This window comes from Larimichthys crocea, chromosome III, assembly GCF_000972845.2.
Source record: "Larimichthys crocea isolate SSNF chromosome III, L_crocea_2.0, whole genome shotgun sequence".
NCBI lineage: Eukaryota > Metazoa > Chordata > Actinopteri > Sciaenidae > Larimichthys > Larimichthys crocea.
This window is the reverse complement of record NC_040013.1, coordinates 34920895-34936465: the sequence shown is the minus strand read 5'-3', so window position 1 is coordinate 34936465 and position 15571 is coordinate 34920895. Positions and strand designations below refer to the sequence as shown.

The 15571-nt window shown below is 41.5% G+C and overlaps 1 protein-coding gene across 1 annotated transcript in view; it reads left to right on the top strand.

Annotated features, from left to right (window-relative positions):
* The first annotated feature begins 8841 nt into the window (after nucleotides 1-8841).
* The window catches only part of si:dkey-215k6.1 (transmembrane protein 132C), a 224004-nt gene continuing 217274 nt past the window's right edge, over nucleotides 8842-15571 (top strand). Inside the window, exon 1 of the mRNA XM_019263743.2 lies at nucleotides 8842-9676. Coding sequence (XP_019119288.2) covers nucleotides 9595-9676 — 82 coding nt within the window. The 5' untranslated portion in view covers nucleotides 8842-9594. The remainder of the gene's footprint in view (nucleotides 9677-15571) is intronic.

Genomic DNA, 15571 nt, shown 5'->3' with positions numbered 1-15571 from the left:
TCCTGCGTACAGGCAAAAACTATTCTCTTGCAAACCTGTAGTGAGTACCTTAAGGAAGTGGACCACCTCCCCTATCTCCTGGGCACCTGCAAAAATGCCCACCTTAAAGGTCCCTCCCTCCACCTCCTCACCCACCTCAGTGAGGGACCCCAAGTGGGAGCTTGAGATCGCCTGAGGTTGTGGCTGATCCCTCCCACCCCAGTCACAAACTCATTGAGACACTCCCCTCTGGCGGGAGGCTGCTGTCCATCAGGACCAAAACCTCACGCCACAAGAACAGTTTCTTCCCATCCGCTACTAGCCTTATCAACAAGGCCCAGAGCCCCCCTTGACGCCGACTCGCTCCCTCTCCCCGTCCAGACCTAAATGCTACATTAAAGTAGCATCTTCAGACCTTCTGCGTTACATTAATGCACACTCTTTATTTATTTGGGACCACGTCACCCTGTCGTTTATAGCATTCTGTAGCATGTGTTTTTGCATACTTGTTAAATGAGCACCTTGTGTGGTTTTCTGCCAATCAGTTCGAAAAATAACTTGAGCTTTATACTCCAGCATGTGCTCTCTCCTCTGGATGATGAGTTGACCTATCACTCTTACAAGCCAGTGTTCATCTCTTTAAAAATTCTTATCTGCCCCGGCCCCATAGCTGTGGAATGAACTCCCCACTGAAGTCAGGACAGCAGTATTACTGCCCATCTTCTGCCAGAGGTCGAAAACCTATCTTTGTGCTATTGCACTCGACATCCTGTTAGTTGTTTTTGTGTTTTGGAGGGACACACTTTATTTGGATGACATATAGCTTTTGCTCCTACGGAGTTTGAATGCTTGTAATAAAATGTTTGGACAAAAGTGTTTGGACTGTAAATGTAAAGCAAAGTTCTGCTGCTCTACTCCATTGTTCACCAAGATGCTGAGATAAACGAGGCATTTTGCCATTAGCAAAACATTGACTAGATAGAAATATTGAATCTTCTATTTATATTTTTGCTTTGATTATTTTGGTGGTGGGGTTGGTGATAAGGTTGTCACAATATCAGAATTTTCAACTTCAATACAATACTAGTATTACAAAACATTACAAAATAGCTTTGACAGCTCTGTGTGGAAGCTATCCTTTTGTTTATATATATACATATATACATTTCTAAAATTCTGAAAAAGTTGGGAAAGAAAAAATATTTTCATAATGCACATTATTTGTACCATGCTGCCTGACTTTGTCTCTACCCGTCTCAGATTTGACAACATCCCTGGCATATAGTACACTGTGTGTCTCTGTGTGTGTGTATGTGCGAGCTTGAATGATTGTTTTGGCGACTTTTGTGCTCTCGGCTGAATAGATTCCAGACCTTGGTTCACAGACCTTGGTCAGAACAGAGATAACTTGGACTCAGTTTTGGCCACTTACGCACAGAAAATAAATCCATCCCTCACTCTGGCTCTGTTCTTCCATTTCCCTCCTCCCTCCACCTCCTTGCTGTCCCACCTCTCGATCTTTCTCCTCCCTTACCAGCCTCCCTTTCACTGTTTCTTAATCGTCTACACCCTCTCCTACCCCCCCTCTCTCACAGTAATTGATAGTGCCCAGTGCTGTTATTTCATCCAAAGGGCCCTGTAAACAAAATAATCTCTGACAGAACCAATATGGAAATCTCAGGCAGTGGAGCTACGAGTTATGGCTTGCATCATGGTGTGTGTCTGGTAGTGTATGCGTGAAACGAGTGCTTTTGCGCATGTATGTTCATGAGTGTGAGTCTGTGTGTGTGTGTGTGTGTGTGTTTGCTTGCCATTGAGACTGAGAGGTTGTTCTCAGTTCTGCGTAATAAACTCCAGTGCAGCTAGTCATTAAGTGGAGTGCGGGTGTGTGAGTTGGTGAGTTTGTGTGTGTGATAGGGAGGGGTCAAGGCCAAATTGACATCAAATGGTCTAAATTAGCCCCACTTGTCTCCATTGATTTACGGTGGGCGAGTAAATTGCATCTGTACAGGGAGAGGAGAAGTGGGGAGGGGCTCGAGGTTTCTCTGTAATTGATCTCAGGCTGCTGTTGGTGTGCTCACAGTGACGGAAGCTGTACAGGAAAGACCATGCTGTCATCATGGCTGCAACACTTAAGTCTAACCTTTTGCTCAAATGACTGCTTGGACAGAGGAAGGGTCAGGGGACCTTGGAAGCCGTTCAACTTATTATTAGTCTTTTAAAACTGATTTCAGAGGTTGAGAGACATTTGAGAAGAAGTTGGACAAGATAAAGAGAGGTGACTAACATAGAAACCACGGTCTGTGAACCATTTGTACAGCATTGCCTCATATTTCTAGATAAAAGAAACTTTAACTGGCTACTTTTGGTTGTCAGTTTGTCTGCACAGGTAAAATGAATTAGAAATCATCTTCACATCTTCCTCCCTCCCTGCAAATTATTTCAACGTACTGCAATTTGCTCAGTAGCCATGTAGACTATTATTGCATTGGACATTCATGTGTATATATCTAGCCTTATGTGACACATATTTTGTCACTATAACGTCATGCAGTCAGCTTCGAGTTCTTGGTCTACATATAACAATGGTGAATCCATTAAAACTTTTACATTTTCTTAAACATTAACTCACTACAAATGAAGTCCATTGTAGAAAATGAACTCCTATCATGACCTACCCATAAAAGAGGCTAGTTAGGGGAATATTGCTGGCTGAGAGAATGATGAGAGGAGAAGGCAGGTGAAGGGGAAATTAGATAAAAGGAAGAGGGTAAAGCAGGCCAGAGAAGAATAGAATAGTGAACGTATCTGGGTGTGTTCATGTGTGTTTCTGTGGCAGCCTGAACTGACAATGACACTTAACATGATCTATATGTGTCACAGTAAGTGCTCGTGGTTATGGATGGTGCAGGCAAGGTGTGTGTGTGCTTTGTTGTGTTATCCCTCCAGCTTTGTGTATTTATCTGTGATATCTTCAGAAGTGGTCAGTTTCTAAAGTATTGGTGTGTGTGTGTGTGTGTGTGTGTGTGTGTGTGTGTGTGTGTGAGCGAATGCAGCTTTGTGTCTGTCCCCAATTTCAAACTAAACAATGGCAGTGCGTAAGGCAACACAGAGTTATTGATTCCTTTACACATGCTGGTGCGTGCATGCACGTACACACACACCAACAGCTTCTCTGATTTACCGTGCCTGACAGTGGTCTTGGTCCTGTGTGTTAATACGACAACAGAAACCAGAGTGAGACAAAAAGGCATCCTTTGCCACTGACTGACTCAATGCACTATGACGAGACATGTTACGGCAACACACACATACACAAAGATGCACATGTACAGTTTGGTTTTTATGAAGCACAAGGCTTTGTTAAAAAAAACACAAAAAAAACAGGCACCCTTCTTCACACATCGGTTGGACACAAGCTGTAATGTATAGTCAACACACATGAGCTTACACACACACATGTTTTCACTCTAAGCCTGAGCAGTTCTCTTAACCAGTCTTAATTGGATTGTAATGTATTCAGTTTGCTCCTCTGAGCTAAGAGATGACTATAGTTTTCCGACTGGAGAGAGAGATACACAGAGAGGTTGAATTAAATAGGGAGTTTTCTTCAGTGGCGGTCATCTTCCTCTAGCCTCTGAATGGAGTGTATCTTCTGAACAAGTTGTCGACAGAATTTCTATAAGAGCCATTTGACCTGAGTGAGAGGAGCGCTACCCGTATCACTCTCCTCTCTTTCATCCTCATATTCAAGTGCTGAGATAGAGAGAAGATGAGAGCTGTATCTACTGCAGCAAACAAACCACTTTCCCTCATGCGCTTAGTACACAGGTCCCACTTTGACCCAAGATCACTATCTAAGGATCACAATATGAGTATCTTCTCTTAGTCTCAACACTTCTCTCTGTCCTTTGAGTGCTTAGAAATGAATGTACTGTGTACTGCTAAATATGACATATGTCATAAAGCTTCACATTTACTTTTCTAGTTTACTTTTCTGTTACATTTCAGTTTCATGATATTTGTTTAGACTTGCACAAAATAGCACACAAATTATTTCACAACTATATTTGATCTTTAATTAATACACTGCTGTCAAAGTTTGGGCTCAGCTGACAAACTTGTTAAGTGGTGGATACTTTTATCCTGATTCTGCGCCAAGTTAGCCAATTAATTCCATCTGCAGTATGTTCCAGTTTAGTACATACATATCTAACACATAAAGATGAACATTTACTCAACAAGTGAAGTTAATATTTAACGTTTGTAAGCATAGATTGTTCACCATTTGATCTTTATGGAAGATGAGATAAACAGCTACTTTAACAATTAAGCCTGCTGTATATTAAATGCAAACAAATGTAAACTGTGATGTCTCTAAGAAATGTCTACAACCCAATCAGCATATAACATATTACGGTATTTAAACTAAATGGACAAACTGTGACATAGCGACAACAGCATATTTTAGACTGTGCTACAGTTTTCTGTGTCTTGTTGGAAAACACATCTGCCGTTATTGATGTAACTACAATGCCAACCCAGTTGTTTTAAGTGTTGGACTCTAAACGTGTAGATTAGTACTTTTCAGTTTTTAGCTTCCATAAAAATGTGTGTGCTTAACATGTTTTAAAAAAACTGCTGAACTGTAAATCTGCATTGGTAAGCGTTTTCCGCACTGTGGAACTGTCCACTTGGCAGCACATATAGTAATCTGCAATGTCAGGCATCTTAAAGATCCAGTGCAGTGATTTTCAGCTGAAAAAAGCTTCATGTGTAATTCTAATTTATTTTTAGTGAGTTTGAAGGGCACGGTCCTGTCCACATGCTGACGAACCACCTGGTATTAGCGCTGTTTGCACTCTGAGTAAATGATTTTGTCTTGTAGGAGAGAGCACTATTCCTTTCTTGACAATCAAATTGACTGTGAAAGGCACTGCCTCTCTTCAAAAAACAAGAAGCACTCTGCACACACAACAAAAGTTAAGTGCGAAAATGAGTGCCAATTAGCCTTTGACTGAGTTCCATGAGATTCTGTTTGCATCAAAAAATGTGTTATTGATTGACAAAATTATTCGGTGAGAATTAAAGATATTTTCAGTAATTACCAGAGGATAGATTGAGACAGCTTGTACATGAACTTGCTCAAGTGACCTCTCTTCAAATAGATCCCCTGTAGCCTTTCAACATGACTTATCACATGAAGAAACCACATTTCTTCCACTGGATACCCAATATTTTTTCTCTGAGTATATATTTTATGCTGGAACCTTAACAACACCCACAATATCTGACAATGTCAGCAATTGAGGCTGTCATTATTTCTGCTATGCTTATTAAAGGCCTAAAAAAAATGATCCATGAATACTGTTAACTGGTGAGATCATTCAAATCTGTAATTCCAAGATAATATTAGATCTGAAATGGAGTTTGAGAGAACTTCATGTGGCAATGCCCTTTGTTAAACAATACAGTGAAATTAAAAATGTGATACTCAATAGGCTGGACCTTTGTCAGTAGACTTAAATTTGATTGTGTCCCTTGGTAGGAGTTTTGCCAGCCAGAACATCTGGACATTTTTAGTAACCTATAATTATGTTTAGAAAGGTTTGTGAGCCTTGGTATAAAAAAAAATGGTTCTCAATCTTTCTAGCCCAGGGCACTCACAAAGAAATGCCCATGTTGAAACATTTTGGCAATTATTCAACTTCATGTCATCCTGGCCTCTGACTTTCCAAATGAAAAGAGGGACTATGAATCCCTGCATGATGAGATATGTCATATAATTATTTTTGTTAGTAACAAAAGGGATAATTTTTTGAGGAATTCTAAGATGATTTTGGAAAGAATGTTCCTCTATTTTAAGAGCATTGAAAAGAAACATATATATAGCAGTGCATGTTGACAGAGATGTGTCATTCGGCAGGCAAAGAGTGATGGAGTAACTTCAATCTGAAGTATCTTCTTTTAAAAAGAAGAGTTTTCAGCCTGTGACAGAAGATGTGGAGTGACTTGCAGTGCAAAGGTCATCTCACCACTGGGGAGAGAAGCAGACGGGTGCAGTGATGACCACTATGACCTCAGGGTGGCCACAGCTCAGCAGCAGACTGACAGTGATGGGGGAAAAAGGGCTTCTTACACTTGTGATGGGTTTCTGCTCATGGTTGCAGTGTGCATCTGAAGAGAGCTCAGCATGTTTCAAGGTGAGGAGTTTTGTCTCCCCAGTGTTTTGTTCTTCCTTCTGTCGCTCATACTCAGATCTGCCTGACCTCTCATTTCATATTTGCAATCATCTTTTTGGTCATGTGGATTTTGAAGTTCGATTTAATTTTCTGAATTATTGTCTCAGCACATCCTGAGGAAGGCACGGTGTGCAGTTAATTCATAAAGTTATAAATAAAAAAGACAATACTCTTAATATCTGAGTTCAACAAATATTTTCTCACACTAATGGTGTGACTGTTGCAGCTCCACATCAGAAAATATGACTCTCCAATCCACAGCTTTTCTTCTCACATTCTGTCAAAAAGCTTTTAAACAGACCTTTAAAATGAGAGCAACACTTTTGAATAGTTTCCCTTGGGAATAGACACAACGTGCAGTAAAAGTCCAGCAACTATGCGGTAAAAAGTGGGACTTCTATAATTAAGGAATTGAGCTGCATAGAGCTCATCCTGACTGAAGTGCAAAAGTAGAACAGGTCAGTGTCTTTGGTCAGTCTGGCAGTGAATAAGCACAGCAACCAGGCCATATGACACTGAGAACCAGTTTTAGAAAGCATATTCTTCTTCATTTATCACATAACATCTATTACAGACTGTGTTTGAAGAGTTACTGACAATGCAATCTTTGTGATGAATGCCTTCCTTTTTGTGATATAATGAATATTTGCTGCCTCCAGGCTTCCTCTAATAGTGACAAGTGAAATAACCTTAAAGGGGGAGAACAAAAATAATAGTTTGCTATCAAATTGTCTTGAGTAAAAGGGCTGGGTCCTGGCATCTTTTCTTTTAGGGGGTCATAAGCTCGAAGAATAAATGACTAGATGAGCCAGCAGACTTTTTTTTTACTTATACTTTGGAAGATGTAGTCTTTTTATCCCTGGATATATGGGGAATTATCTGCTATTCTTTTTATTCTGTGTCAAATTTCTTCCAACCAGCCAGTGGGGCCTCATTGGTATACAGACTATACAGACACTGTATTTGTACAAATATTACTTTTTACCGCGTGCTTGCTGAACTAATGCCTTGCTTCGGTTGTACCCCCAAGAGGAATAGTTCAGTTAAAAACAGATCTTTCAAGCTTAAGTCACAGGGAATGCTGCGAGTGGCTGAGGGAGAAGTCATTGAGGGAAAATTAGAATAATATTTTAAAATGCACTGATTTGGTTCTGCTCCATAACACGGAGGGATGGCGGTCGCCTAGAAGTTATAGGAGCATTGAAGCAGTCATCTTGTGACTTGGGAGGCCAGAAAAAATGTGTTTGGAGAAAGTGAGTGAGCAACGGAACAGGACAAGTGGAAAAAGAGTGTGCAGGCCCGAGTCGACTTCCCCTTGATGGGATCACAGCGAAGAGAACAGCGAGAAGTGACAGAAGAATAATGAAGCGTACATCACAGATAAAAGCAGCAAGGCGAGGGCAACGACAATCACATATACTGCTAACTCAGGACAGATGAAGGATGAAGGGGGTCTTCTTCTGTGAACGCCACCACTTAGTGCCTCTTGTTGAAGTGACACTAGGGGGGGCTGTCGCTCCTTCTTTGCCTCTTACACAGGCCGTGAAGTCAGATAGACAGACAGACAGACAGGCAGACAGACAGGGAGGCTCACGTACCTCCATCTCCGGAAATCCTCCATCCCTCCACCGACGGACTGATTTGCAATTCAATAAGTCACAATGTCATCTCTTTAGCTTTTACACATTTAGCTGACAAAGGGAACCAGCACACTGCCTTATGAAATATCGTCTCAGACCCAAAGAAGACCTTAATGTTCTCTCTCTTCTGGCTTGTTCAAACCCCCTCCTCTCCTCTCCTCTCCTCTACACACACACACACACACACACACACACACACACACACACACACACACACACACACACTCCCGTCCCATCAATAGAAAGTGAATGAGTTTTATTACAAGGTGCTCGGTGTATCACATTTTGTTGTACAAGCCGTCACCCCGCTGCTGGGAGCGGATGCGGTGTGCGCGTGCGTTTTCACGCGAGTGCTCGTGGCGAAGTTGGCGTCTATCGATTACAGAGAGAACAGGTGTAGCGTGTGTCTTTGAATGAATTATGCAGAGAGAGGCTTTGAAAGCATAAACAACACGTGGACGCGCGCGCACACACTCACACGCGCACACACTCGCGCAGTCACGCAGAGTGGAGCCTCATCTGATGGGATATCTTTAAACTGTCATATCCAAACTTCTGTTTTAGTTTTGCAGGAGAGTCACTTAAACCTGTTTCCTACACACTGATCTCTGAGCTGTTTTGTATTTACTTTTTCATGCCTTTACTCTTGTGTATTTTAGATTTTCCCTCTTTTTCTTTTATTTTGAAAAATCACGTCCCTCTGGTCGTGGTATGTGGATGTCTTTGTTCTCCAAAAAAAATGAAAAATGAAAATAGTAAAGAATAAAGCACGTTAAGACATCTTAAATGATAAAAAAGAAATGAAAATACTAAATCCCAACTAAATTCCTGCACCCTTCATTGGCTGCTTAACTGTCATTCAACTCCCCAAATCCCGCCCTCACACCCCCCCGCACCCTCAGCTGGCCCTCGTCCTCCTCCTCCCTCTCCTCTGCCGGCTGGTGGAAGCGTCAGACCTCCTCCTCTTCTGTCCTCTCCTCCCTCCATCCCGCGGACGAGTGTATACAGCCTCTCAAGTTGAGCCCAGACGCACACACACACACATAACACACACACAGCAAGAGGAGGATAGTCGGAGGATAGACACGGGGACGACGGAGCTGCTGCAGGGCGAGCGGAATTTAATTTGGATTTGATTTAATTATATGAGCCTTAAGTGACAGAGTTATCTTTTGGTTTGGTTGTTTGAAACCCGCAAACGAAGTCGTGGACTTTTTAATTCGTTGCGGGAGGTCCACTCTGCTGGTCTGTTTGAACTTTTGAAAAAGAGAAAAGTATGAGAAAGGAAGAGACGTTGAGGTTTCCTCAGCTTTAGCTGTCCCGTTTGGATAAATAAAGCGGAGGAGCGCACCGGTGGAAGAAGCTCATCACGGGGGGGAAACGGGTTCAGTGCTCGGTTCTGGTTTGAAGCAGACACACCGCAGACTTTTTTGGTTTTGGGGGGTAGGATTAAAAAAAAGAAGTCAGCCTGCATCGGAGGTGCCCATCGGAGGTTTTTCTCTTTTTTTTTTATTACTGACTCCAGAAGGATTTATAGTTTACTCCACACCTCATCTGTGCGGTGTTTTAGGTCAAGCACAGCGGGATTATTAAGAACCGAGATTACCAATGACACCGATGCGGTGGTGATCTGTCTCGGCGAAAAAAGGAAAGAGATAAAAAAATAAAAGATCCCTTTTTGTCCGTATTGTGAACAGTTCCGGAGGTTTTTTTTTTTTTAACCTACAGGAGAGATGGAGACTGTGTGGAGAAAGGGTGGCGCGCCGGTGGGTTGTTGCCTCTGGAAGACAGCGCTTCTTCTTTTCCTGTGGAAAGGTAAGAGATGCATATGTAGGCTAAAACTTGTTGCCAGTTTGAAAGATTGTTTTATTGAAAGAGTAGAAAAATGTGACACACCATCAAAGCAAGCATTGCAGGTGGAGCTTTCCAAATAATCACAATATCATCTCTGATGAGTTCCAGCCAAGAAATGCGCTTGTCTTATTGTTTTGGGCTGGAAATCGGAGATGTCACACCCACTCAGGTTTTCATTTTCTTTCTTTCATTTTCTGTTTTACCGTCCTATCGTAGAATGCTGTAACTTTTTGTAGTCACAAAGACACCCTGGATTTGTAACCACTGCGTATGTGTTATGTTTTGTCTTTTATGGTGCGCCTTGGAGAGGGGTGATCTTAGAAACTAGTCTGCAAAGAGGATGATAAAGGGGAATCCAACTCTAAACTCAATGTGCACACCCCTCCATCCTCGCAGTATTCATCACCAAAGTATCAAACTGGCGCAAGTTGCACGAAGTCATGAAATTACAAGAGACTTGTGTTTGCCATATGTCGCTCACAGAATGTCTGCCAACATTTTAACACCGCTCTGGAAATCTTAATGAAGCAATTTTCTTTTTTTTCTTTTTTTTTGCCAAATGACGATCGATTAGCCCATATTCACCTTGACACCTCCTGTATCCATGCGTGTGTGTGGAATAATAAGTAATTGACTAAGCCGAAGCGTCAGATGACAGATGCGTACTAACCGGTGCCATCTGAGACACCCGAACCCTGGCTAGTCGGCGGCTGACCGGCCCGTGTGTTTGTCAGACAGTCTCGGAGAGGACTGACCTGACCAGTAGCGTTTTTCTACAAGCATGGAATTAAAACTTGCTTTTTGAATTTGGAAAGGAAATACGAGAATGGCTCGTTGCCCACGACATCTTCTGCGCTCCTGGAATCCGGTTTAGAAATGAGTGGCCCTTGTCAGAGGTGATCTGAAGGGGTTTCCTATGATTCGCTTTTTAAACCCAGCTGTCCCTGCTAGAAAACCGATGTATGGTAGCCACACTTCTCTCCAGTTGCCAAGCAATTGAAGTGAAATTATGCTAAAACTTAACAAAAGCTCACATTATAGAAAAAAACAGAAAGAAAGAGGAGAGGTCAGGATCTCCTCTACTTGTGCGCGCATGAAAAGCACTGGCTTCAACACAGAAGTGTTTAAAGGGCTTTTGATGGTCTTACTTGTGCTGCGTGACTTATAATAACCACAGAATACAGCGTAACCGGTCATATAAGATCAGATACATCAGAACATCATTTTATTCAAAGCCTGTTACAGTGTGCGCAGATGGCGGTCCACTGTCTTGAACTCTTAAGGGGCGAGATATTCTGAATTCAGGTCGGGTAACACCACCCACCCACTTACTCCCGGGAATAAAGACGAAGAAGCATAAGATAAAGAAGGCTGACTGCTATTTTGGGTTTGGAGCCATGTGAGTGCGCGATTGTCCGCCTCCGTTTTCCGCACAAATGACAGTCCTCAGCATTAGTATCACATTCCCGTGAGAGTATTTTGTGTATGTGGTGTGCGCGCTTGTACGCGTGTGTATGTTTTAATCAGCTCCGATCACTCACAGCTCACTGAACAGATAACAGTCGCTTCGTTGTGCGCTCCGGAGCGCAATGGTCGCCGTTGCCGTGGCCGTGGCAGCGCACGGCACACAGACAGGAGACCGGAGAGGAAACTGGCGAGCAGAGGCAACGCGCCGGAAAACAGCTGTGCTCGACAAAACGGCTGAGTAACCAAAAGATGAATTCAACCAAACATTCTCTTCTCTTGAAATACAGACCAATGATCTTCATGCCCCAGGACTGTACCTTTTTGTTAAAGAGCATGTTGCTCTTTGACTACTGTGTAGTAGCTCCCTTGGTAGTTAGGATGGCCAGTAGTGTCTCTTTCAGGAGAACCCTTGACACAATCAACAAAGACGAAAACACATAGGAAAAGGTCTATTTCGACTTGGCTCTGGTTTAACAGTTTTTATGTGGGTAGCCTGGCTCTAATGCTGTAATGACCACCTAAGGCTGTTTAAAAAAGCAAAACACCAACTCTCTCTCTGTATTATTGTGTGTGTATCATTGCTTTTGTGTTTTAATTTACGGTAGGTGTGTTTCAGATGAGTCACAAAGGCCTTGAGTCACCCGTGTGTGAAAGTGTTGTGTGTTTGTGTGCATGTTGCTCTATGTAACCATACTGAAGCTGTCATCTGTAATACTTCAGATTTTTTCCACCCCCATGTCTGACTGCAGCCGCAGAAACACACCACCGTTCAAAAACACATTTTGCTCAGTTTCAGTGTGGATCGTTTCTGGCAATTTTTTGATTAGAGGGGCTGTGACATGTAGTGCCTCTAACCAAAGTTATTTATTGGCATTTTATCTCCCCACTTAACCCTATTTGTGTCATTGTCTCGTTATAACCTGAGTGGCATTTCCATTTTCATGTCACTCCATTTCATTGTAATTACATCACTCCGTTATTTCATCATCCAGGTCGCCTCCAGGTTGTCATTGCCGTTTTTTTTTTTCAGAAGCTGAGCATCAGAGAGACCCTTGTTCAGAGGCAAACAGTTAGTTTGGTCTTGAATGTTCAGAGGCTGAATAGTCTCCGCGGGGGTCATGACTCTGTTCTGTGTTCCCAGCAGGAGATGTGTTGAGGGCGGGTGGACGGGGGAATTCCTGCCACACGATCATGCAAATCAGAAATGAAGTCAATACATGAATGATTTTTCTATTTATCATCATAGTTTGTAAAATTTAGCTGCAGGCGTTGTTGACGTTTGAAGGTTAAATTGTCTTAAAGTGACAGGTGGCATCTTTACTGTCTATTGCTGTTATACTGTATCATCAACCAGTGATGTTAAATGTATTGACAGACAGTTCAGATAATATTTTCTTAGCGCAGATACATGAGTATCGGCTTGCATGTCTGAAAAAAGAAAAAGAGATTGCAGTGCATAAATGCCAACAACATAGATTTACACAGCTTGTCCACTAGAGAGCACAGACAATTGCTGCACTGACAGTAACACTTAAGTCAAACAAACTCTTAAATATAAATATGTATGGGACCCTTTGGCTCTTATAGCATATCCAAGGAAAATGCTTTTTTCTGATTGGCTGGCTGGTGTCATTTAAAATCTGTCTGAGTAAACAGTCTCATTCATTGGCTTTCTAAATCAGAGCATAAGTGTTTACATCATTTAAAACACATTACCTCAGTGTTCAGTAGCTCACTCCAGTACCTTCACTTTTGTTGAGGTCGCCTTTTTAAATGCTCTGTGAGTGTGTGGAATAAGCTATGTGGCAGATTGTACACTACAAGTCAAACGCTGGAGGAAATCCTGCACTATTCAAAGTGTGTGTGTGTGTGTGCGTGTGCGTGCGCCTGTGTGTTTGAGAGCTACGCTTTGCACTACGCTGTTAACCTGTAGCAGAATGTCAGCAGTATGCACCATTACTCAAGCAATACAGAGCATTAATAATTACCGACGTAAAATCACTGACACACACACTCTGATTGTTTCTCACTCTGCCCTTGTCCTTTCTATACTATACCCTGTCTCTCTTCCCCTGTGTGTGTGTGTGTGTGTGTGTGTGTGTGTGTGTGTGTTTGTGTCTTTCTTTGGGTCTCATTGTTTGTTTCATTCACTGGTTTGCTGACTCACTGACACACACATATGCGCATGCGGGTGCACGCGCACACACACGCACACACACACACACACACACACACACACACACACACACACACACACACACACACAGAGGAAGCTCTGAAGAATAAGTAACAGAGGATTTTAAATTGGACAAGAGACATTTCAGAGATGGTAAATGTGAACTTTTAACATTTACTCATGAGTGCATGGGGGCTGGAAGTGTGTGAGACTGCTAAACACCATGATGATAGAAAATCATACCCTTTCATTTTGAGCCTTTTTCTTTCTGCCACTGTGACACATGACCTTTTTGTCATGGTGACAGTGAGAGGACAGAACAGAGAGCAGAGAGTGAGGGTCTGGGAAGAGTAACAAGTTGCTGCTAAATTCAAATACACAAACTGTACAATACCCATTATATGTGCAATCTCAAGGTTTATTGAATTTCTGAGTTGTCAGCAGAGCCACTACTATCCACATGTGTTTCACTTTTCATCAGCTGTAAGTATCTCTTTCATTTCAGTGGGCCAATCATTTCCAACACCATGCTAAAAAAATAGATAGATTTTGTGCCAGCTGGCATTTGTGTGCATATTTCATGCTGTCTTTTTCCCCATTGTGAAATTTAAAAAACACAGTTAGTCTATAGTATATATAGTGTATAGTATTACTAATATACAGTTGGAACACAGGTTTGGTCTGGTAAATTGTGGTTTTCATGTCCTTTCAATTTTATTTTTATATTCTTTAATGAATCCCTTTAGGATACACCTTTAGGGGAAAAAAATATATATATACACACACAGACTCAAGAACCTGGATGATAAGGGAAGTAATTGGCTCTTATCGTCATAAAGAGACCAACTTTTCATCACACAGAAGAAGTGGAAGTGACAGAGATGGAGAGATCGAAGAGAGATACTTTCCTCTTTCCTTGAGAGTGTATTCATCCCCTGACCCTTCCTTCTATATCAGTAAAACTCATCAGGAAGGACACTCTGTTTGCTGTAGGGTTTGGGTGTATTTACACTGACACACACACACACACACACACACACACACACACACACACAGACAAACACACACACACACACACACACACACATTTTCTCTCTTTGGTGTATATTTGACAGATGCAACAGAAGATTGTTATTAGGGATTATTATTATTAGGGAATCACAATGTGAAATCATAGACTCACAATATTGGTGACAAAGTAAAATGCCTAGAATACAGCTGATATTATATTATATTCATAACGATGAATCATAACTGCAGTAGTAACTCAGAACATGTTTTTCTTTAATGCTATTTAGCTATATGTTATAAATGGAGTGCTATTGCAGCTTTTCCCCAATTATGCTGCCATGATTTAAATCCTTGTTATTTTATTTCATGGACACATTTTTATCCATTTCAGTGTGTCATTAGTTTCAAGACACCCCCCACACACGTTTCTCTCTTTGTTGGTATATTTAACTTGGCAACTTTCTCAAGATTGAGTATAATTAGACTTTAGGCAAAGCCTTTCCAAAGACTCTTTTGAAATAATAATAAATCAAGAATCATTTCAGACTGCCAGGTAGAGGACGTTTTTATAGTGAGGTCAGTTTGGCCATCTTTTCATAAAAGGAGTAATTAAGAGTTAGAGCTTTAGGATTAAAGGTTCAGCGTGCTTAAATAAACCACGTCCCTGGATCTTAAACTATGGTACCACTGGTGGTACGCATCATCCCTCTAGTGGTACATGGAGGAATCTCTGAAGTGAACTGAAATGAAATACATTATTTAAAAAACATATTAGATATATCAAAGCGCTTTTTGACTGTTTTTAATGTGAAGCGAGTCCTTTAAGGTTAGGATTTTGGATTAGGGTAAGGGTTGAGATCAAGCATGCGGTGATGGTAGCTGAGATAAGGTAAAGTAGGTTTAAGGTTTGAGGCAGAGAGTTGGAGTGTGTATGAATGTTTTTAGTATAAACAGAAGCTTGTCATACTTCCCCTCTAGTTTTTACTTACTTTTGTGGATATATTGCATTGAATATACAGTATATATATATTTTAAGTTTTAGGCATCATCTTTATGTTTATCTGTGGACTTTTTATCCTCATTAGTGTATTATGCTCTGCTGTTTACATTTCTGCTATTAATAGAATCTACAGGCATTTACTGAAAGTCAACTTACTAGTCTGAACACTTCTGAATAGTCCAACTTCCTCTGCACAAGCCTC